The sequence below is a fragment of the Podarcis pityusensis genome (genome assembly GCF_964106645.2).
Source record: "Podarcis pityusensis genome assembly, chromosome: 3".
Taxonomy (NCBI): domain Eukaryota; kingdom Metazoa; phylum Chordata; class Lepidosauria; order Squamata; family Lacertidae; genus Podarcis; species Podarcis pityusensis.
The window spans coordinates 6,279,314-6,304,034 of NC_138026.1; the positions used below are offsets into that span (position 1 = coordinate 6,279,314).

The 24,721-nt window shown below is 40.5% G+C and overlaps 1 protein-coding gene across 4 annotated transcripts in view; it reads left to right on the forward strand.

The window, feature by feature from the left end:
• The window catches only part of MEIS1 (Meis homeobox 1), a 147,710-nt gene that overhangs the window by 36,111 nt on the left and 86,878 nt on the right, over window positions 1-24,721 (forward strand). For all 4 annotated transcript variants that reach the window (XM_080999182.1, XM_080999184.1, XM_080999181.1 and 1 more), the window contains one exon: window positions 2,038-2,149. In XM_080999182.1, the coding sequence (XP_080855308.1) occupies window positions 2,038-2,149 (112 nt within the window). The remainder of the gene's footprint in view (window positions 1-2,037; window positions 2,150-24,721) is intronic.

Genomic DNA, 24,721 nt, shown 5'->3' on the forward strand with positions numbered 1-24,721 from the left:
ACCTGTTTTAATCTACGATGTGCTCTTATTGTATTTTAATTGCCGTAAACCACTTTGATTTTTTTTAATGAAAGAATATACAATTTTTTTAAAAAATAGTATTATTAAGATGATGTGTTTTGATTTGTCTCAGTTGATATTGTATTAATTCTCTGTCGGCAATACTGCAAAACAGTAAAGGACGTGCTATTATGTTGCACACACGCACACCACACACAAATTGTGTAGGATGACCAGTGAGTCACTGAGATGTTTTTAAAAGCTTACTACTAAAAGCTAATTAAAATCATTTCTGTTGATAAAGGGAGACATGGAAGGATTGTGACATGATTGTTTTCCTTAAAAATTTAATTTACAGCCAATTTTTCCTATCTGAATGTTACTTTCAAATGCACCCAGTGATAAGAAGCAACATCTGTTTTCTGTTGAATAGTACAAGAGAGCTCTGCATGGGGCTGAGTTTACACTGTTCATATGAAGCCATTGTTGCTCTGATTCCTCCCCCCTTTTTGTCTTGATGCTGGGTCCATTTGCCCATATACCATGTGGCAAACAGCTGACACATATTGACTATTAGGGATCTTAGGCCTAATTATGAGTGATGTATTTAAACGTTCCCATGTTTGTCTTTTGTATGCAGTTGGAGGCTTATGTAAATTGCACTGTTGTAGACCACTCCCCATTTCCTAAGAGTAGCAGATTGTTAGGGTGGTTTTTTGTTGGGGGGGGGGAAAGGGTCCTGTAAAAACTAATACTAGTCTTTCCCACAGCCCTATGAAATTGGCTGTTTTCTAAGGTTGCAAAGCATGTTTTACTTTAAAATAACAGTATATTTTGCCATATTATATATATAGAGAGAGAGAGAGAGAGCGTGTGAGCGCGCACACACTTGGGTTCAGGGAACAGACAAATTCACAAGCCTAAAAATGGTGTTTTTTCTGTTTTAAAAATATTCATTGCCATTCTTCAGAAACTTGCAATATTTTGCACTAGAATATGGTCTATGCCTCCCTTTAAATCCATCTCAGTTAAAAGAAAAGAACTCATCCTGAAACTCACTTACAGATGGTACCTAACACCACAGAAACTAGCACTGATACGCTCAGGAGTCTCACCAAAATGCTGGAGAGCATGCACCTCCCCAGGCACATACCTCTACATGTGGTAGGAATATCCCAAAATCCAACTTTTCTGGACATCAGTCATACATGAAATATGCGAAATAACTAAACAAGTATTAGAAGTCACCCCAGAACTGGCCCTACTCAACATCTTCCAAGATAACACTGCCTGCTCACATTATAAAGAGCTCATAACCCACCTACTCTCAGCAGCCAGAAGCATCATAGCCAGATACTGGAGAGACATGTCAGGAGTAAACATGGACCAATGGTATCAAATAGTATGGGAAACAGCCTTACTAGAAAAACTAACTAATAAATTGAAACTGACATGGGGACAAATAGAAGAAGACGTCTTCACCATGATATGGGTCCCCTTTTTCACATACATAGCCCAGCAATATAACAAGAATCCGCCAGCAGCGTATGAATCAATATGACTAACCTGACCCCAACCCCGCCCCCCCATAAACAAATCTCACTACAGCCAACCAAAGACAACCTACCCTAGGTCACCCCAACCTCTCTTAATACCAAGGAAATATAACAAGCGAATAGAAAGAGAACCCACACAAGTGGCGCTGATACAAAACCCCACACATACACTAGAATGAAGAATAGAAGCATTCCCACCCCACCCCACGCACCATCCCCACCCTCTCCCTCTTTCCCCCTCTTTTCTTCCCAACCTTATATGGCATGCAACACTAATGTCTCACAACAAATGAAACTGATCTGTAGAAAACACAACCTGAAAAAGAGACAATGCACGTATTTTTGTAAACTAAGAAATCTTTAATAAAAATTATTTTTTTTAAAAAAAGAAACTTGCAATATTTGTATTTTCTTCCTCTGTGTAATGTGCAGAATATTGCTTGTTTTGTTTTTAGTCATTTGCTTAATTCTCACCCAACAGCCTTCCTGGAACAGAGATCATGATGACACAGCGTCAACACGTTCAGGAGGTACACCGGGACCCTCCAGTGGGGGACATACATCACACAGCGGTGACAACAGCAGCGAACAAGGTAGGAATCATACTTTGAATCCTGGCTGATTTGCGGGGCATCATCGCTCCAATATGCTGGCATTAAATAAGTGCTTCATATATATAATAGATGTGAACACTGAGGCAGGGTCCTGGTGTTGACAGCATGTCTTCCTTTGGTGCGCAAGGATAAATGACCATCCTTAATTTTCCATCCAAGCAGGCCTTGAGCAGCAGGTGTCTATCTAGTGGAGCTTCTGGGTGGTGGTTCTTTCTAGTCCTACAGACTTTAAGACTAGAGAAGACCACAGTATGGTTTAAGGCCATGATCAAAGTTTATGGTTTTGGTAACAAAGGCAGTTTGGGCCTAAGCTGCATCATATTCAAACTAGGGAACTGAACTTGGTCAATATGTGCCTTTTCATTGCCTTGCTGAGAATAGCAGTTGGCATAGTGAGGTGGAGCTGCAATCCTGGCACTGGAATGGAGCAGAGCAGAGCACTGAATGCATGGACACCCCAGCAGAGCATATCTAGTGTTTCCACCAGTGCAGCTACACAGTCTTGACCTCAGCATGCTCTATGGCCATGTAGTGGTGCTTACATTAAGCAGTAGGTACAGTGCTGCTTCATGATGTGTTTCATTATTGTCTTCCAGTCAGGAAGTTAGTAGCCTTACAGTTCAGTCCTATACATGTCTAATCAGAAGTCCAATTGACTTCAGTGAGGTTTTCTTCCTGGTGAGAACAATAACGACAACAATTATTATTTATATGCTGCCCAGAGACGCGGGTGACACTGTGGCCTAAACCACTGAGCTCTTGGGCTTGCCGATCGGAAGTTTGGCGGTTCGAATACATGCAACGGGGTGAGCTCCAGTTGCTCTTTCCCAGCTCCTGCCAACCTAGCAGTTCGAAAGCATACCAGTGCAAGTTGATAAATAGGTACTGCTGTGGTGGGAAGGTAAACGGCTCTGGTTTCTGTCACAGTGTCCTGTTGCGCCAGAAGCGGTTTAGTCCTGCTGGCCGCATGACCCGGAAAGCTGTCTGTGGACAAACGCCAGCTCCCTTGGCCTGAAGTGAGATGAGTGCCGCACCCCATAGTCGCCTATGTCTGGACTTAATTGTCTAGGGTTCCTTTACCTATATTCTGTCCCATCTGACTGGGTTACCTCAGCCACTCTGGGCAGCTTCCAGCAAATTAAAACATCAAACACAGTATAACATCTAAAAGTCAGATAGTTGTTTATTTCCTTGCCATCTGATGGGAGGGCGTTCCACAGGGCGGGCGTGACTCCCGAGAAGACCCTCTGCCAGAACAGAATTGCAGCCTTAGTTCTCAATTCACATCAATAGTTGATGCTCAAATTACATACTGCCAAACTTTTGGCATTGTTTTCTTTTAGAAACTACAACACAAGCTAGAGTAGTCTTCAGCCTTTTTAGCTCCTGGACCCCATTTTATGTCATTTGTGCAGCATGGAATCCACATAAAAGAATTTTTTTAAAACCATGTATGCCCATTTTTCTACTCCTGTTTTCTTCTATTCCCTCACTTTGTGCCAACATTTCCAATTGTGTATGTGGGGGACGGGGGACGGGACGGATGGACGGACAGACCCTTAACAAAAACCATGTTTTGCGGTGTAGCCCTGAGTGCTCCAGCTTAGCTGAGAGGGTGATCCACCACTTGTTGATCTTGGTCCACCTAGAAGACAAACTGATAGGCGACAGAGGTCCCTGTAGGAGAAGAGACAGAGCTATATTTGAGTGTTTTAGTGAACTTAATTGAGGTGTAGTTCACAAAAAATATTAAATCTAGACTACATTTGTTCCAGTTATACATGTATATCTGCTGCCCGTACTTCCCATATTCTGCCAATTTGCCAGAATGCCAAATTCATTTACAGTTTATTTTTTTTAAAACCCACAATTAATTCACTGATGGAGAAAGAGCAGGGGCTTAGTTTTCTTGCTTTGTGTGTTTGTGTATAGGATGTGTGACATCAATCAGTACTGTCTTTTTAAAAAAAGACAATGTGTGAAAAACCCTAAAAAAAATTTTTACATCAGCAAAGACCAACTGCAACAAATTTCATGTTAATTAAATGCAATTAAAATTTTAAAAGCACCCTTAATCTGAATATAAAGAGAATTCTTTTATTGAAGTAGACTCTGAACCTACAATAGGTATAAACTTTTAAAATGTAGTTTTATGATCCCGTTTCATTCAAGTGCTGTTGGACAACAAAGGAATTGTGTGTTCAAAAAAGGGAAGGGGGGAGGTTTAATAGGACTCATTAGAATTGCAAAATCCTACATTTAACTAGATTAGTTTTTAAACTAAAGTAGCGTTCTATTTTTGTGTGTGTGTCCACATGTAAGGATTCAGGCTTAAATTGTGACTAACATCTTCCTATGGACTTTTAAGCATTCAAACCACTTTATTGTTTAAGTAAAAGTTGCTGACATCACCACAAGTAAAGCCTAGTAAAAATGGGGCCTGGTATGGTAAACTCTTGAAGAGCTGAAGCAGAAACTGGCAACCTTCTGACCTCTGACTTTTACTGGAAAATGATATGCAACATAAATTTAAGGGGCCTTTTCTCTTTCAAGTATTTCTTCATATGTGTGTTGCAGTTCACAGTAGTTAAGGTGTGCTGACACTTCTGAGGTATTTCCACTAATGTTTTTTGTGGGTTTTTTTTTTTTTTTACGTAAATGGCTGTAAAACAACAGGCTCATCATGAATAGGAACACAAGGCTAAACCTTCCCCATTTCTCTAATCAACATAAAATCCAAAGATGGCTGCTGGAGATGACTGTGATTTCTTTTTGGCAGGTGGGAATGGAGATGAGAATGTGGGTTGCTTTGGGAATAAGCCCGTTCTCAGAGAACTGTTGCAGGGTAGCCAAAGAGGGAAGGGATCCACCTGGAAATTTCCCTGCGTGTTTCTGCAGCTGTGTAGCACCCATTCACTTTAATGGGATTTATACCAGGGAATGCCCCAGTGCATTGTGCAGCTTGCGCCAATTCATTTCCATGGATACACTGTGACTCCTAATGAAGTAACCCCAACTCTTGGCTCATTTTTTGCTGCACCAGTTCCAGGATAGCATGGCAGAGAGGTCTGGATCAGGCCCATCACCAGTAGCTGGGCTGGCTGAGGATCCAGCAGATCCTTGGCTGGTCCAGCTCAACCCCATCTCCAGAAACACCCCATTTGCTTCCACCCACACTTTTGGGAGAGCAGCAGGGACTTCCACAACGGTGGAGGCCCCCTGATGGAAGAGCTGAGATGGCACATTTCTACTGCATCCAAATCCATCTAGCGGGGTAAATTGAGGTCTTAGATTACCCTTTTGGGTACTTTTGAAAATTTGTGGTTTGACATTTCAGTTTCAGTTAACTGAAATATGTATGTCATTCACACGTAAAATATTGTGTGGTAATCTTGAGCAAGGTAATAAGTTGAGATTGTTTTAATTTTCCCTAGACAAAATCCACTACTGGTTTTGCTTCTTCAGAACTGATCTTGATTTTCTCACAAAGTTCTGAGCAAGTGCTGAATTCCATTCTGAACTGGTTCTGATGATAGCAGGGCTGTAGTCAGGAAAACTGACCATCCAAAAGCAAGAATCTGGATCAGGGTAGAGGGGTACAGAGGTAGGGGCAAGTGTGGTTCTCCCCACGACTTCTTTTAGCTGGAACTCACTGGAACTCAGTTCTGGCACCTCTCAGGTGGGCATCATTGCCATTATAAGAGAACAAGGGATGTGTTTATGGTGCTTTCTGGCTTATCTCTCTCTCCCTCTCTGTCTCTCTTTTTATAGCACTGGTTCTCCCACCAACAATTGTCCTGACTGGAGTTTCTGTCCACTATTCACTAAAAATGCACACCATTCATTGCTTTTTATGATGAAAGGGAAAAGATATCATGAGGTAGACCTTGTCTATCCCTGAGATTTTGGCAGTGATGCCAGAGCAGGTGTAGCTCCTTCTCACCAATTTATCCTGATGGCAACCCATTGTCTTTTTTTCCAATTCATGCGCTCCATTGACTGTTTTAGAGCAAAACAGGCAAAATCCTTGCTGGAATCTGGAAGACTGAGGATATTTGTGGAGCTTTGCCAGTTGCATAGGCCAGTTGTTGATCCCAAATTCCTCAATGTTCGTAAAGGTAAAGGGACCCCTGACCATTAGGTCCAGTCATGACCGACTCTGGGGTTGCGGCGCTCATCTCACTTTATTGGCCAAGGGAGCCGGCATACAGCTTCCGGTCATGTGGCCAGCATGACTAAGCCGCTTCTGGCAAACTAGAGCAGCGCACGGAAACACCGTTTACCTTCCCACCAGAGCGGTACCTATTTATCTACTTGCACTTTGACGTGCTTTCAAACTGCTAGGTGGGCAGGAGCAGGGACCGAGCAATGGGAGCACACCCTTTTGCGGGGATTCTAACCACCGACCTTCTGATTGGCAAGTCCTAGGCTCTGTGGTTTAACCCACAGCGCCACCCCGTCCCTTCAATGTTCATAGAACACCTTAATTATATAAGCAGACTTGCATATAAGTTCACCTCTTTCCTGCTGTGAATACTCCTGATAGAGCAGTTATGGTAATGCCTTCTATGGCAAGGAGTATGTTGTAAAGAGTAAGCCTTAATGACTTAGTAGAGGTTAGACTATCTTGGCAGAAGGCTTATAAAGAAGCCTTTTAGCATTAAATAGGAGTAACGCCTTTACTAAAATAGGCTGTGTACACAATTGCTGGCTTAAAATGCAGCCAGGTTGTTCTTTTTCTCAATTTGGATCAAAGCTAGTTTGGAGAAAAACACAGCATTTTATAAGAAATGACAAGGTAGATGCAGGATAGAGATGAATGGTGGCTAATGTTGTGTGTAGACCACTTCCCACACTAATTGTGAGAGTGCACTGGATGCAGAGTAAATGGAAGTGTGTACATATAGCCATGGTCCCCATAAGCAATTTTTTTCATAGTATTTTTCTAGAAACTGTGAATTATCACAGTACAGAACTCATTCAGGGAGCCCATGCTGTAACTCTACATCACAGTGTTGTGCTGTGTTTCCATCTCTATGTTTATAATTAAGAAGACAAAATAATTAAAAGCAGGTCTAGGCTAGCTGTGTGTTCATGGAGACTGAGGTAGACTTTGTGTATATAGGAAAGTAAACTTGAAGGGAGGGGAATAAAGCAGCCATGGCAACCATGGAGTGAACTGCGGTATTCTCCCTGGTCTTTTTTGTATGGGGGCGGGAATTTCATTACTTGCCCAGTCTCTGTGTAGCAAGAAAGCTTTTCCTTCTTGCATGAGTTACAGTAGTTACTTTCATGCACAATGTGTGGCATTTTGCAAACCTAACATCCAATAAAATGGGTGGTTTTTTAATTATGAAAAAGTAATATGTAATAAAAAAGTAATATGTAATAACATGCTTGAATCCAGAGTAGTCTGCGTGAAACTCACACAACAGGACTTTCCCATCTCTCCACTCACTGCAGCTCCCCAAGGTCCTCTTCTGAAACTGCATGGGATGTGGAGGGGGGAGGAAATTTACTTGGCCACAAGCATACATCTTCTGAGCAAAACATTTCCTCAAAGGACCCTTAAGTTTCTGTCTCAAGGGCTCCAGGGGCAGGGGGAACTGATTTAATCTCTTTCCCTTTCAAACCTGTGGAGGGGCTTGTATTGGGCTCAGAGAATAAACTAGACAAGCTGTGTTCATCTTCTGTCTTAAGCTGTGAGGGCACCAGTGCTTAAGCCCAAGGCAACCCACTTGCCAGGACTTCAGGACTAAAGCAAGGGGCAGAAAGCTCAGACAGCTGCCCATCCATCCATCCATCCATCCATCCATCCATCCATCCATCCTCAAAGCCAGTACAGAGAATGGATAGCCAGCCAGTCTGCTTGAGCCTTGGGAGCAAGGGTGTGAGGTGAGCAGTGTACTTTGGAAGCAAAGCGTGGAGGCAGTGGAGGTCACCAAAGCAAGCTCTTTGGGGCCACGTTCCAGCCACCATCTCACTTCCCAAGTTGGGTGCTTGCTTCCTGGCCCCAACAGAATGACTTCAGCAGCTACCTCAGAGCTTTTGTCATGGGCAGGAAGAGTGTGTGTGTGTGTGGAAAGGAAGGATAGAAGGGGGTGGTGGAATCTGCTTCTCTTGAAAAACTTTTTAGGAGTCCCCACTTCTTTGTTTCCTGCTCCCTACTTTTTGAGCAAAGGTGCCAAGTGCGATTTCAGTAGGAGTGTGTGAGAAAGAGAGAGAGAGGGAGTGTGTGCTAATTAATGTCTTAAATTTGTTGTTGTTTAGTCATTTAGTCGTGCCCGACTCTTTGTGACCCCATGGACTAGAGCACGCCATGTCTTAAATTACTCTTATTGAAATCAGTAGATTTCATTTAACTCTGTCATGGCTTTATTGGAAAATGGAATTTGTTTGTTTTTTTAAAAAAATCCTGAGCCCAGACTTTCTGTGTCCAAGGCCCAGTTTTCATTGTCCTGTGATTGTGTTTCAGACAAAAGAAAAGTTGTCCTTTTAAGGTAGGAAGTGAGGTTTTCTTCTCCTGGAAACAGTATCAATACTTGCAATGTTTTCCTGCCTTTTGTAGAAGAGTTCAGGCAACCTATTGGCAAAAGGCAATTCCATTTATTATTGAAGAGAATCTCAAGGCAGTTGTTTCGAGGCTGCAAAGCTGGCTGGCAGAGCTGGATGAAGGAGCGGGGGAAGGGCCACATTATGTTCCAGATGACTGAGCAACGATTTATACACCAGCTCGCCTTTTTACATGAAGAAGAAAAGTAATAACAGCACAGACCCAGCCATTGGAAGCAGTCAGATGTCTGATGACTAATGGGATAGGTAGGAAGGAGCTCTCTGATTGGATGTCTTAATGAGCAGATTTCGCACAGAGTTTGGGCTGCAGTTCCCCTTGACCTTTACCCTTTATTGACCGAACTGACACTTCATTTTTCACATACTTCCAATTATGGCTCAGCTTAAGTGTTGCCCTCCCTCCTTTATTTCTTTCCTATGGACAACTTGAGAGTGGTTGAGGCCACAGAAGATATTTTAATTTGAGAAACTACCGTAGCAGTTCAGTTTTTTAAGATGTAATCTGAAACTGCGGTCATTTTGCAGTTTTCCCTAAAGAACATAACAGGTTTCTTTTTGTTTAGCTGATCTATAAAGACCCCCCCCCCCCAAGAAAATAATGCAGATGTTTGCTTCAGACTGAAATATTAAGATTTTAAAACTTGCATTTAAACACACTTTCCCCTCTCTTTCTCCCCCAAAATGATGCTTTGTAGATCCAAGTAGTTTGAATGATGTGTATTTGTTCACACTGTGCTATTTCTCAAGAGACTTTTGTAGTGTGATGCCCTAAAATGTCTTTAACACTCTTCAGAGACTAGAGAAAAGCAAGACATAGTTATGGATACAGTTCTCAAGTCCTTAGACTACATGGAAGCATCATTGTTGTTCTGGCAATATTTAATGTGTAAATGGAAATTAAAAGGGTGATCCTTTTTAAGAGATGGCTGAAAATGATGGCATTTGAGTGTTTCTAAGAATAGTGTGGGAAGGATTTCTTTACTATAAGCTGTTAGGGAATATTCCATAGCAAGGCGGATCATACATAAAGGGTAGTTTTGAAGTAGTGTCTGTGTCTATGTGATTTTCTTTTCCGACCGGTTCAAGTTTGAATTTACATTTCTGCAATAATTGTAATTAATGCAAATAAGCGCATTTTAAAAATAAAAACCAGAGCTACAATAGTTTCAGCACCTGCATGAATCACTTAATTCTGGAGGTCACCTAGTGAAGTCCATCTGCATAATAATCAGGCATACTATTTATTTGATGAAATTATTGCTTGGAAATACTTGGAAATATATAACCAAATACTTACATCCAAACAGAGGCCCTTAGAAAATAGAAGTATTTATTTCAAAATGTATGAAGTGTTACCTACTTTATTATGTAGCCCTCTGGCACCGTAATAGCATGGCATATTTTTACTATAATATGGTAATAAAAAGATATGTAAAAGGCAGACAAAGGTACTGTCTTTTCAGTAAGGTGACCCCTGTTACCAAGTAACTGCTTTACTTATGAGCTTATTAAAAACTCAAAAAATGAGCTTTTCATACTTCATAGGCATTGATGTGAAAATGAGCTGTCCTGTGAGTAGTTTTCTTGATCATTTTTAGAACAATTGATTAGCCAAAGAGCTTCTGTCATTAGTTGACATTGACTGATAGCAATTTGTCACAAGCTCCGAAGGTCAGCCAGAGAGTGGAAGCTTCAGCTTGTCTTTGATTGACCTTTACTGATGCCATTATCATACGACTGGCTTGGCTAGATGTGACCCTCAATTGAAATAGACAGAGCATCAGTCAGCAGTGGGTTGTTCTCTTTTCTGATTATTTATATATTGTGTGTCTTCAGCTGCATCTAAGAGCTTTATTTTATGTTTTAAATATATTAATAGATTTGAGTACTGTCTCTAAAACTGCACTTTCTTCTAAATATCCAGCTACTATTTTGCTTTAAATTACCTTATAGCTGATATAGCAGTTTCTTGACATGTGTGCTGGAGTACCTTTTGGCAAAAGTTTGAAAAGTTTGAGGTGATTTATAATCTTACCTGTATTCTCGTGTTTTATTTACCCAAGGATTATCCCCCCCCCCAAAAAAAAATGGTTTAGGAATGTGTGTAGTAATAGAGCAGTTGAAGATTATGTTCTTAATCACATTTTCCTTAATGTACATTACTTTCATCAGCAGTTACATTTCTCTGTGTAGTTGCATGTCTTGCACTGTATTGTGTAAATATTATCTTCATTTTTGTATGTTTAGCATAACAACAAGAATTAAAATTGTTTGTTTGTTCGTGTATATGGTTATTATTCATACCCAAAATTGAAATGATTTTCTAGAGTTCCAAAATGACTCTTTCACTTTTCGAAATCTGTACAGCAACACTAAACACTTGCTAGCTTTGTTCTTTTCTCTTCAGTTGTGGGCAGTATAGCTGTAAACTAATTAGCCTCCCCTTTCTCCCACTGCCCTTTTATGGCCTATCTGGATTCCTAAATGTAGCTAATAACTTGTTTTTCAGGTCCATCCTTATAGATTCCAAAATCATTACACAGTTTTACCAAGATTAGAAAGCCTCACCCTCAGTGGAGAATTAAATACAAATTGAGGTAGAGTCTTTATAGTCATATAGAAGAAAAAGCTGGGAGAGGGGCATGGGCAATGGGCTTAATTTCCATGGTGGTTACATGCATTTAACATAGAATTGTAGAGTGGGAAGGGACCCTGAAGGCCATCTGGTCCAACCCCTGAAATGCAGGAATCTCATTACCTGAGTTCTTATATAATTCCTCTCTTGATTGGAGTCACATTCAAAGATCATTTGCTCCAAAAGTTAAAAAATCTCAACAATGTACATGCAGTTGAAATCAATGAAATATTTATTTAAGGAAATTAGTTTAGCAGCAGGTTGCAAATTGCTGTAAGGTCCTGGAGTGGGGAAAAACATCACATGGAAGCTAGCTTCAGTGCAGCAAAATATTTAGTTGTGTTCGGTCCTGAACCCAATTATTACAGGTAATTAGAGGAACAGCTCACTGGAGAAAATGGTCAAAATCTTATCACCAGATTAGGGCATTTGGTTGGTCCCAGCCATTCCTTATTAGCAAGAGTAAGTTGGTCATTAATTTGTTGTCTGCATTGACAATGGTACAAGTGGTACTGTTGATAATTTTGTAAGATTAGTCCAGTATTGTTGAAGCATTTTATGTTATACATCTTTGATCATGTGATCATGTATTCCAAGGTTTTTTTCTGCTGATGGAAGATTTGCATGCTTTCTTCTGCCACATCACTATATAAGGATAAGCAGTAGGTGGCCTTGCTGTTGCAAAGAAAGAGAAGACGAGTAAGACCCATATGTAGGAAAGCTTCATTCTTATGGAGACAAGGATTGGCTAGGTTGTAAAAATAGCTGCTTTGATAGAGAAACTCCAATCAACAGAGGAAAGCTTAGACTGCAGCGCATAACAGAGTACTGGGGTTCGTGGCCTTACGAAATTGGATAATGTGGAGCAAGGAAAAAAGGCCACATGTTCTGATGTTGATATTAGAGTTTTATAAGAATGGCCCTTGGACTCTGTTTCATATCTACATAGCACAAACTCCCCGAAATGCTTTTGAATTAAGACAAATGGCATTCCACTTTTGCTTAGACCAGAAATTGAAGTTTTGGTGTTGCTTTGTGGAAGGAATGTTTTCAGGATTATGTGCGCCTAAAGAGCTTAGATATAACCTGCTCTCAGAATCAGAGTGTAGGACTAGCACTGGAATTGGGTTCATATCCCTTGATAGAGATGGAGGTCACTGGGTTGGTTACCTTGAGTCAGTCACTCGGGTCAGTGTAGGTAAAAGGTAGGTGTAGTGCTTTTTCTTGGGGAGCACTCAAGGTTATGCAGTACTGGCACCTCTTTTGTTGTTAAAAAAGTGTGAGACTTACTGTAACAACTTCATGGTGAGTACTGGTACCTATATTTCTAGGAAAAAAGGACTGGGTATGTGTGTGTTTGTGAACTATGCACACTACCTCAATTTTTTGGAACAGTGGTAGGATTTAACTGCAGTAAATACATAATTCTGGAGGATTAAGGACCAGGCCTCTTCTATCTTGGTCCCTTTTCTGATGGAATTCCCATGACTACCGAACAGTGTGTGTTTCTCCAATTATAAAGGCCTTTCAAAAACTGGTTCAAACTGTTGTTTTTTTATGTCTCCAGTTTGCCAACATCTACTGCAATTTTTAAAAACATGTTGTTGTTTTTCTATTTTGCACAGTTTTACATCAGTGGCTTTTGGGCAGCTAGAAATTAGTTTTAACTCCAGAAGGCAAGTATTCTAATTAAATGAATTGCCGTATTTCCTCTTGTATGCAATCACAATTTGAATAAGTAGCAAAACTAACTGAACTAACTTGAATCCACTGCTGATGTGGGATGTGTAGACAGAATATGAAATATTAGTGCTTTTAGCTGGTTAACCACAGGCAAAATCCAGATATGGGGTCAGTGTTCAGGTCTCATTCACATATAACGACGGCGGTTGTGTGTTGCTGAGATCTGCTTGCAGCAGTCCATTAAAGGTAAAGGGACCCCTGACCATTAGGTTCAGTCGTGGCCGACTCTGGGGTTGCGGCGCTCACCTTGCTTTATTGGCCGAGGGAGCTGGCGTACAGCTTCCGGGTCATGTGGCCAGCATGACTAAGCCACTTCTGGCAAACCAGAGCAGCGTACGGAAACGCCGTTTACCTTCCTGCCGGAGCGGTACCTATTTATCTACTTGCACTTTGAAGTGCTTTCGAACTGCTAGGTTGGCAGGAGCAGGGACCAAGCAACGGGAGCTCACCCCGTCGCGGGGATTCGAACCGCTGGCCTTCTGATCGGCAAGTCCTAGGCTCTGTGGTTTAACCCACATCGCCACTCGTGTCCCTTTGCAGTCCATTTCTCTGGACATATTTCTCTCTTCCTGGCTCCAAAACGGAAGTGAACCAGGAATTGGGAAAAGTGATTTGAACCTAGACTGAGTATAGATTGGGAATGGTAGGAACATTCATTCTAGTTTATCAATTTTACTGCTCATGCATTACTACTCCACTCCCCACCCAGCTTTATATTTGAATGGGGCACAGATGAGGAAAAGAAACCTGTACCTGCCACATCATGTCTTATTTGACCCTAATTTCCCCAGGGTGCTGGAATGCTATGTGGTTATCTAGCTTAAAAACTGCATTGAATTTCATTGGGCCATTGCTTCTGGCTAGTGTGGGACCAGGACGCATTTCTAGTACTTAAAAAACCCCAAAGCATTTGGAAGAAGAGGACACCAGAGGCTTGTGTACCATAAGCAGAGTAATCAGAGACTTTCCCAGTTAGAAGGAAATTAAAACTCAGCGCCCAGACATATCCTTAGAAAACTTGCTTTTCACTGAAGAAGAATATAGCCTACCGTACACCTCATAATTTGATGCTAACTTTCATTTTAACATGCAGTTTTATTATTCAGGCTGTAATCCTGTACCCAGCCACTCATGCATAAATCCCACTGAAGTCAGTAGGACAGTCGAGTAACTGATAGCAGATTGCAACATAAATCTTTCACCCTCATTTGTAGTCAGCTTTTTGACATGCCGTTTTGATCAAAGTTTATTTTTGAAAAATGATGCTACTTGTACTAAAGTGATTAAAATTATCAAGAGAGCCAGCGTGTTATAGTGGTCAGAGAGTACTGGGCTCGTGCTGGGTAAAACCCATATTCAAGTCCTCTTTGAGCCACAAACTTCACTGAGCAACCTTGGACTCAGTCACTATTTCTCAGCCTAACTGAAGATAAAATGGAGATCAGGAGAACCTTTTATGTCTCATTGAAAGAATGGTGAGATAAAATGTAATAAACAAATAAGTGCAATTTTGGAGTAACAATTAATAGTTGTTATACGTGCTATAGTTATACAGGGTTGTAATTATCTATTTCTTCCATCCCCCATTAGTAAAAGAGAAAAAGAAAAAACACCCTATGATTTGCCACTAACTCTCCAATTTGAAGTGTCCCCCAAAACTAGAAACTGGGTGTACTCCCATTTCCTCTTTTGTGTGTGTGTGAGGATTTTTATTTTTTTTACACAGTAATTATAGGTTGGATTTGTTGGCCAGAATCCTGAGAACAGGCACAACTTGTCTTTTCTCACCTCCATTATCCCAGTGGTGGGAATGGTTTGATAATACTCATTCAGATTTGACAGGTGATTTCTCCTATAAATGAATGTGTTTAAATCATAATAGTTGGAGCAGAATTGTTTGATTACTTGGCAGCAGCTTCTTTCTCTGTGATAGCTTTTGGATCACCTGTTTGCTGAGAGCATTTGACAGTCTTTATGTTTATTACCCAATTTAATGTCAGTAGCAATTGCAGCTAAAGATAAACAAAAATGCAAGTACTTGTTGACCTTGACTCCCCCCACTCCACACACACACACACACACACACACACACACAGTATTGGACTTGATGACTCTATTGCTCTTTTGCTGATAAGAGCTATAAATGATAGTTTTAAGGGAAATGTTTTATTCCCAGAGGAAAATACCACATTGCTGTGGGAAACAGCATATGGTTGGTGTCCTATGATTTACATAGTTCACTTTCATTTAGGCTGTGGGAAAAGAAAGGACTTCCCTTTTTATGACTTCCGTATCTCTACAAACATGCATTCCTGTCCTGTTTGCAAAGTTTCTCTGGAAGATTATATGCAATACATAAATAAAATTGGGAGGACGGCTTTATGTTTTATTATATGCTGTAAGTAAAGTATTTTCCAGGCTTCCTCATTTCAGATTTGTTTCAATAGCAGGTGCACAGATAAATGCTTTCGTTTATAATGAGAAAATACAATGTGTTTAAAACTTGAGAGATAATCTTTGAGCAGCAGGTACAGTGGTACCTCGGGTTAAGTACTTAATTCGTTCCAGAGGTCCGTTCTTAACCTGAAACTGTTCTTAACCTGAAGCACCACTTTAGCTAACGGGGCCTCCTGCTGCCGCCAGAGCACGATTTCTGTTCTCGTCCTGAAGCAAAGTTCTTAACCCGAGGTAATATTTCTGGGTTAGCGGAGTCTGTAACCTGAAGTGTATGTAACCTGAAGCGTATGTAACCCGAGGTACCATTGTATTCCTAAACTGGTTCCTCTTTGCTTGGTGGCCTGGACTTCAGCTAGTGCTTGCTTGAATGCATGCAAACCCCTGGTCCTGGGAATGCAATTAACAGTGCAGTTGACTCTTCTCAGCCACTGGAGCTGGCAAAGTGGGGGAGCACTTGCAGAAGTCACTTTTTAGTGAGGAGGGGGCTTGAGGACAGGAGGTAGTGAGTAAACGGGAGGACTTGCTAGTACTTTTGGAAGGGAGGGGCAGGGGCCGATGGATCTGCAAGTCTTTTCCTGAATCCTGTAAAGGCTGCACTGCTTGCAGGACAAAGGATATCTTGGCATCTGTTATCACTTGGATAGCATCCTTGTCTTTTCCAGGGCATATCTTTGTGAGTTGTTGCGTCTGGTAAGGCAGCAGTGTAGAACCTCTGGGTCATGGACCTAAGTAGGCCTGGCAGGTTTGCCCATTTGACCTACAAGACAGTTGCAGCCAAGCCATGCCTGTCTGCCGCCTTCTGGAAGGTCAGCAGTAGGTTTATTGTTTACTATGATAATATATATTCTGTTTTTCTACAGAAAACTGTAGAAAATGAGTACTAGGCAACTTGCCAGTGTTTGATTTGTCTTTTTATGGGTATTTATGGGATTAAAGAATATTGTTCTTGTGGCATTTCTCTTGGCTAACTTTTGAAAATGGCATTTGACTGAGATGGCTGGGATAATAGGAATGCAATAACCTCTTTGGATGCTCAGGTTATCTTCATCCTACACAGCTTTTATTTACTCTTGATTTATTAAAACACTTACATTCCGCCTTTCCATTTAAATGTGAAACACACAAGGTGACACCCTTTTGACTTCATGACAAATATATTAATTTTGTCTGTCCTGCACAATTTAGTTTCCCAGCACTTCAGTTCCATATATCATTGCAGTAGTAAGAGACGAGAGCATTGGCCATGAAGCAAACGTTAAAAGGGGGGAGGGGCTGCTATTTGAAGCAACAGGGCATTTAAGGCAAAGACCACATCAGAGGATCATAGTGGCCACATGTTGTTCATCTACCTTTCTTTTATTTGCCTTTCTCTTCTTATGATGAGAAGGTGAGCCCTGATGATATTAACATACCCTGGGCCCAGAAACTAATACAGCCCAGAAATCCAATTAAGCAGTTTATTTAAAAGGAATAGAGAGAATGGACTAGGGAAGAAACGAACAAGAACGCATGATCTAAACAAAAAATAAACATTGCACCAGTGTTGAACCTACAATACGCACACAAATATAGCAAATTGCTTTCAGTGGTCACCTCTAGTATTGGTAGTTTCTAAAGTTGGTTGCAGGATGGGGAATCAAGGGGATGAGGAAGTGTTCGCTCTTGACCCAGGTGGGCTCTGACTGGCAGGGGGCTCTTATGCAACCATTCACAACAGGGAATACTTAGGGAAAGGGTGCTTAACACCTTCTGGAAAGTTGGGAGGTGGACTGTCGGGGTATTGACTATTGCCAGAATTGTCAAGATTTGCCTCACTTTCCTGTGAGATGACAAGCTTGTTATTGGAGAGCAGAAGTGAGCTCTCTGCTTGGATATTATAGAATATAGAGACACCAGGCTATCAGGAAAGTGAGAGGCTGGGGTAAGAGAAGTCATGCGGAAGCAAATATTGTCATTTTGCAAGCATGACTAAAAACGTCCCATGGTTTACAGATGAAAAAAAAAAAGGACTTCCGAAGAGGATGTGTCCTAGCTAGGACTGGAAAGGATGAACGTACAAAAGAGCCTCTCTGCAGTCTCTCCCCAGTGCACACACCCTCGACTGCTCCTAAAGCTCTCTGTGTACTTCGCTTTTATTCGTCTTGTCTCTGATATTCTCTCCACATTTTCTTGGCAGCATGTGATCATTAGGATTTTGTATCCCAGACTGCTGCACCATACTCCTTCCTCAATGGCAATTTTCTCCTGAGGCCTTATGGGTGCTCTGGAGATCCCAACATCTCTCCCTCCAAATAAAATAAAATAAGGAAAGGAAAGGAAAGGAAAGGAAAGGAAAGGAAAGGAAAGGAAAGGAAAGGAAAGGAAAGGAAAGGAAAGGAATACTCTAAGCAACATAGTTTGAAGTTATTAAAACTATTGTGAATCGTTCCATGTCATTTAGAGTTAACCCTAATCCTAGCACTGTTGTGCTTGGAGGTGCAAAAACCAGTGGCAAAACCAGGGGTTTGGGGTTTGCAGCAAAACTATAGTTGTTCAGGTCAAATGGCAAGAGATAAGAGTTGTGAGTGAAATTAGAACTATACTAAGCATTTTTTGATGGCCTAAATATTGTTGCAAAACAATTGTGCTAATTTTAGCTCAGAAAGAGGATGAAAATAAAATTGCTAGTTTGCCATATGTTCTCTTGCTGATAATATTCAAGTATAAAATATTCTACAAAGTTTTGCTGTTCCAAATAACAGAAGACTGGGAAAGAGTTAAATTTCTATTCTGGCAGTATATGAAATAATGAAGTAAAAGAAATCTCAAGAACTGGTAGTTAAAATCAGCTAAATTTTATTTGGATTTCATTGACATCCATGGGAGCCAACAACTTGTGGCCCAATTCTCTCTCTTGGTTGTATGTAAATATTAAAATCAATTTGAATAAAAATTCATCTCTTCTAGGGAGACCAAACAATTTTAGAATTGTGTGCAATATTCCCCTTCTGCAAGCCAGCTCTAAAATTGCATATTGATGTAGCAGAGTTTTGAAGGATAGACTTTTGCGTTTGGAATTCTTAAGGTATGTTTTTGAAAACAGGAAAAAAAGCACATGCCTTTCTACACTGCCACCGGACTTGAGTTTTTATTCCAGGGAGCGTTTGTGTATTTGTCACTGATACCACTTCACAGTGAAGAGAATGATGGATCTTCCCAATGTGGGCAGAGTGTTTGTAGATGGAACAAGCTGTGTTGCAGGCTTTGGAGGGCCAGAGTGGAAGCTTTGTGTTAACAACTGGCGAAAAGCTTGACCGTTAAGTGACCTAGGTCAAACAAACCCCCAACTGAAGAGTCCTGCTTTGACATGGATACCTGCTTGGTAGGGGCAGCTGAGATAAAAGCAGGGAAGGAAGACAAAGTAAGCACTGTTGATCTTGCGATTATATTAAAATTAGCAAATGGCATGACTGCTACTAACAGGACAGTAATGTACATGCAACAGTGCATCTATACAATATCACTTGCCCAAGTTTTGCTCAAAAGCATCATGTTGGTTTTAGCTACTGATGCAGAGACAGTATTCTAAGATGGTTTGTTGCTTAATAGTGTAATGTGATACCACTGGCAGCTTAGAAAGAGAGGTGAATAAACAGCCTAAAAGCTTCACTGATGAAAGCACTTGATAAAATAGTTTGATAGAATAAAAGATCTGGCAACAAGAGGTGACAAGCCTTCTATCGACTCCTTTCACAACTTTTTTTGTGGTTTTATGAACAAATGCATTTAGGAAAAATAAGAGCAAAATGACATGGTTGGTTCATATCACAGTAGCGCACATGCTCTTGCAAGTTAAGTTTGGCAGGAAGCTCATTATGTCTATTCCTAAACAACTTCTATTACATTTTTATCTCTCCAGTTCACTGCTTGCCACAGAAAGCCTAAACCTCAACTTTCCATGTTAAAAGTTTCCTGTTTCTGGATGCTAAATTTAGTTTAGCACCCACTTCCCAACACCAACCCCTGGTTATCTACCAAGAAGTTATTTTAAAAAGTTAAAGAAAAATAAAATTATTCCCTTGCTTTGTATGGGGGAACGCTTTCTTATTCTCAAGTTGACTAGCTTTCATTTATTCAAGCTCAGGCACTGTTTAATTTGGAAGTAAAATATAAGTCTGGTTTTGTTCTTTTATGATTCTGATGTTTTTGTGAGTGAAGTCTTGTAAATGCATGTTTTCAATGTACAGTGTCTCATTGTATGTGAGTTACAGGTTTACTTAAGTGCACAGCCGTACACATAGACACATGCTGCCTGTACATAAATAATGCACTATATTATAAGTAATATAAATATTTAATGCAATACTATTTTTCTCATGTTGATTAGCAAGAATGCTCTAAAATGGTGAGAGTAAAAAAAAAATCATTTCCAGTTCTACTGTTGATCAGATATAAAACCTTGGTCACGTCAGTTGACCGTCTCACAAAAGGATTTTAATTAACAAATATTCTTAAAGGATGAAAATATACTAGTATACTAATAGTACCGTGAAGAGACCTGGAGAGGCTGGTGTAAAATCTGTTAACACCTGAGATTTGTGTTTTCAGGACCCACCCTATTCCTGTGACTGTAATTTGTTTTAACTGGTTTTTAATTCTGAATTTAAAATAGTAAACCACCCTAGGACCTGCTAGTGAAGGGTGGGCAATACATTTAAAAATAAAAAAATAACATTACTTCACCCACAACGTGCTTTTGCTAAACCGTTTTTCTTTAAATTTAGCCTGTCAACTCTTTTCTTCTTCTTCTTTTTTGCTTGGCATGATCAAGCCAAAGCTAACTTCTTTTTAGGACCCATTCATTTCAAAGAAACTTAAAAGTGCTGCTTCATTGTGTGACCTATCAAATGCTCACTCTTTTAAAAACCTTCATTAAATGTAAAATAATAATTACAGTTGCTTCTACTATGAAATAAACCTGGGTTTATGTTCAGTTATATTTAAGGACACTTCTGGTTCTCTCTTTTCCTTTTGTAGTTATAGATGTTGAAAATTAGGTAACAGGAACATAGGACTTCATGACTTTTTAACTCTCTGAAAAGACTAGATGTTGAGAGGCTGGGGCTTATTAATATTGTTCTACTGCTCAGATGAAGTAATTGTATTTTGATTTCTGACTTAAAATGAAAAGTGACCCTTTCTCTCCCATCATCCCGTTAACAAACTATCACCATATTATATATTCATGAGTATTTAAATTCAAGATATGTCTGTTAGAGTTGTTCAGCATAATCCCTGATCTGGACCTTCTGTAGAAATAAATGAGCTTTCCACCCCATGACTGAATTTCAAAGCTTTAGTGCAGAACAGTTTTAAATGCTAGTTACATAAAGAACAAAATCCAAAATAACACATTGCACTTAACTAGCAGGCAGTGTGGTTCAGGCCTTTATGCAGTTTAGTAAACTTTCCTCTCTTTGGTCCCAGAGAGAGAAACTAAAGTTGTTCATCATTGCGGAACTTACTGGTAACTTCATCTGCCACCGTTAACCATCACTGACTTCTCAAGGTTCCTCTCTTGCTCTGAGAAAAACACTAGCCTTCTGCTTTCACCTAGAGTGGAACCTCTCGCTTAATATAAACTTCTCTGCTTTGGAAATGCAGACCTTTACATAAGTTTTAACCGGTGCATACAAAAATGACATTTCATGCACATTAAACTTTTTACTTTAACAATGCCCCTTTGAGAAACTGTGAATGTGCATAATACTTAGAAATGTTTGCAGTTTTGTATATCTGCATCTACATTTATGAAATTTGAGGCAGTGTTGTGTCCCTATCTTTGAACTTGATAGTCCTTCAGGGCTAATAATTGTGTTAGGATGCTAGCATGGCTCTGATGCAGAATGTCCCTCTCACAATGTTCTGTGTTTAGATTTCCTGGGCAGAGGTCTAGTTGTTTTTCTGAAGTCTAGAGTCTTGTTTTCTGTGTTCCTCTTCAACATGGTATTTTAAGTTTATGAATGACCCTAGGCACATGGTCAGACCATTGATTGGTTCAGCTAGCTCAGTATTACCTACACTGACTTGCAGCAGATCTCCAGGATTTCAGAAAGGGGACATTCTCAGCTCTACCTGGAGATGCCAGGGTTGGAAACTGAGGCCATTTTCATCATCATCATCATCATCATCATCATCATCATCAAAATTTGTATACCACCTTATACATGCAGAGCAGATGTTGTACCATGGAGCTATGGCCCATCCTCAAGAGTTCCCTCACAACCTTTCCCTCCAGGATGATGATGCTTTTAGCCCTCTTACACCTCGAAGAGGAAATAGATAAGCCATCCTCTTATTGCAGTGCCCATCTGATTTGAATTAATCATCTCATGATTAGCCACATACTAATCTACCCTATGCTGTCATGTTGAGAGGTCCTTTATCATGTTACTTTTCTTGATGTGGAGGCCATTGTCCCATGTTCTTTCCAGTGCTGCTCAGAAGCCTATGGTCATATGGCAGGAATGATACTGGTGTTGTCCCCTCCTAGAAACTAGACTGAACCTTTCAGAACACTAGAATAGCAGGGAAATTGGTTCCTGTCCCCAAAATCTGAAACCTATTATAAATAACCTGGAAATGGATTGTAATTTTATAGCAATAAAAAAATAGGCATTTCCCCTCTTCCTTATTTAAATTTGCATATGAGGAAATTGCCCTGGCATCTGCATGCCACATATTTATAATTCATTTATATTGAGCAGTAGGACAAAATTTGCCTATTTTGTACTTTGCAAAAGCTGTTACACAGTGTAATGAAGCTGCCCCCCCCCTTTTCATAATGAGCTCCATAGATTAGCTCTATAGATTCTTCCTTGTTTAGGCAGTAATGCTCACTGATGAAGGTGGTTTAAGGGTTGAGGCCCAGTTCCTATGGTTCCTATGCCTTTTGCATTAATTATTACAGTGGTATCTCGGTTTACAAACTTAATCCATTCCGGAAGTCCGTTCTTAAACCAAAGCCGTTCTTAAACCGAGGTGCGCTTTCCCTAATGAGGCCTCCCTCTGCCGGTGCCCTTCCACCGTTCGGCTTCCGTTCATAAACCGAGGTCAAGTTTGCTAACTGGAATACTACTTCAGGTTTTGCAGAATTCGTATACCGAATTGTTCGTAAACAGGGCTGTTCTTAAACCAAGGTACCACTGTATATGGAAATTCCATTCCTCTGTTGCCTTGTTAGCATACAGAAGTTTTTGCATCACCTCAATAACGTGAGGAAGCTCCAGTCCCTTGGGACTGCCTGGGACACAGCATTACTACTGCTGAACCACAGTGGGAAGGCATGCGTCATGAACATTTCCACACCTTTTTTGGAAGAAGTTTGCAAGACTATAAAGCAGTAGGTGTCCAGAGAAGAAGGAATGGATCCTGGTTACCAAAGCAACCAGGCTGCAGATTCCCATTTCCATTCTGTCTTCAAATAATCCTTTAAATAGAACTAGACTCGGGTGAAAATTACCATGCAGTTTTAATAAAGAATGAAACCATCAGCATTGCATGGTAAGGGAGTATGATCTATGTGCACAGGCAACGGGAATATGCTTTCTTTCTTCTCTCTCTCCATTCTGTGAGAGGGCTTTATTTTTCCTCAGTAATATCATCACATAGTTAGATCTGATTGGCTATATAGCATCATGTCATCATATAGAAGCACCAAAATGACTGTGGCCATTCTTGAACCAGTGTGACCAGTAGCCCAGTACTGGTGGCTTCAGTACTGGATTACTGCAATGCGTTCTTCGTGGGGCATCCATTGTGCTTGACATGGAACCTGCAGAATGCTGCTGCATGGTTGCTTGTTAATGGGCTGCACGAGGGCTAAGAAACTGAGACTTAGGACAGATGTGCTCCTGGAATAGGGATTCAACCTATTTTTAATGGGGTTGCACTCCCCTTGAAAAATCAGTTTTGAAGTACCAAAGGGTTCATCTAGTGCTCTGCCTAAAAGTGCCTTCAGAAGCTGCAGGTCTGCAATGCAGGAAGTGTGTGTGTATGTGTGTGTGCCAGTATTAAACCCATGTTATACCTTTCATGTACTGCCTGCACTGGGGCACAACGCAATGTGTTGGTGGTTGCTTTTAAAGCCCTAAATGGTTTGAACCCAGGATACCTGAGGCCATACCTCCTCCACTACCATCCTGCTTATGTCCCCAGATCAGAAGCAGAGGCCCTTCTGTAAATAACGGGGCCTTCTCGGTGGCTAAACTAGTACAATGGAATGCCCCATGAAATGTGGATAGACTTCACTCTGTCTTTTGCTGGCTGGTGAAGACATTCTTCCTCTGCAATTGTTACTTTTTTAATGGATTGTGGATTGTAAATTGTTGTAAGGTGCCCTGAATAGCACAAGGGCACAAGAAGGTCAGACAGAAATAATGAATACTATGGCCTTTAAAACTGGGGTGTGTGTTGTTGTTTGTCATTATGTTGTGTATTGTTGTGTTTTTATATTGTAAACCACCCTGTCTTCTTCAAATGAAGGGTGGTATAGGAACAACAACAACAATTTGTAGTAGAAATAATTCCGGTCTGGCCAACTGATACTGGTATGTGTTGTAATGGCAGGATTAGAGTAACCTCACATCACCTAAACATCTATATTTTGCTCTGGCAATGTGGATTGGACTTCATGACAATTTTTTACTGGTGACTGTAATACAGGTGTAGTAAAATATGAATCTGAACCAGTGAATTTGCTGATAAGAACAAAAAAAATAGTTTATTTGTTATCCACTATATGCCGTTTGGGTTGGAGAGGGCGCTTGAAGTTCCTTCCCTAGTGCGGAGCTATTTTGCTTGGGCTCAGGTGACAAGATATCCAACCCGTAAAATTATCTTGAGGGAACATTAGCAATAGGTTAAACAGATCTAAATGTTGCCCCACTCAATAAATACAAGGTTGCCTAGCTATTCTGAACATACTCAGTTTCTTCTGTTGTTTTCAGAAGCTTCCAGATTAACCTTGCAATAGTAAAAACATAGCTATTCACACAAGCATTTAACTACAGTGGTGCCCCTTGTTCAGCATGTAGTTATGCTGTTAGTATATTGTATTTTCTTACATTAAGTTCCGTTTAGATGAAATATAGCTTGTTGTAGTC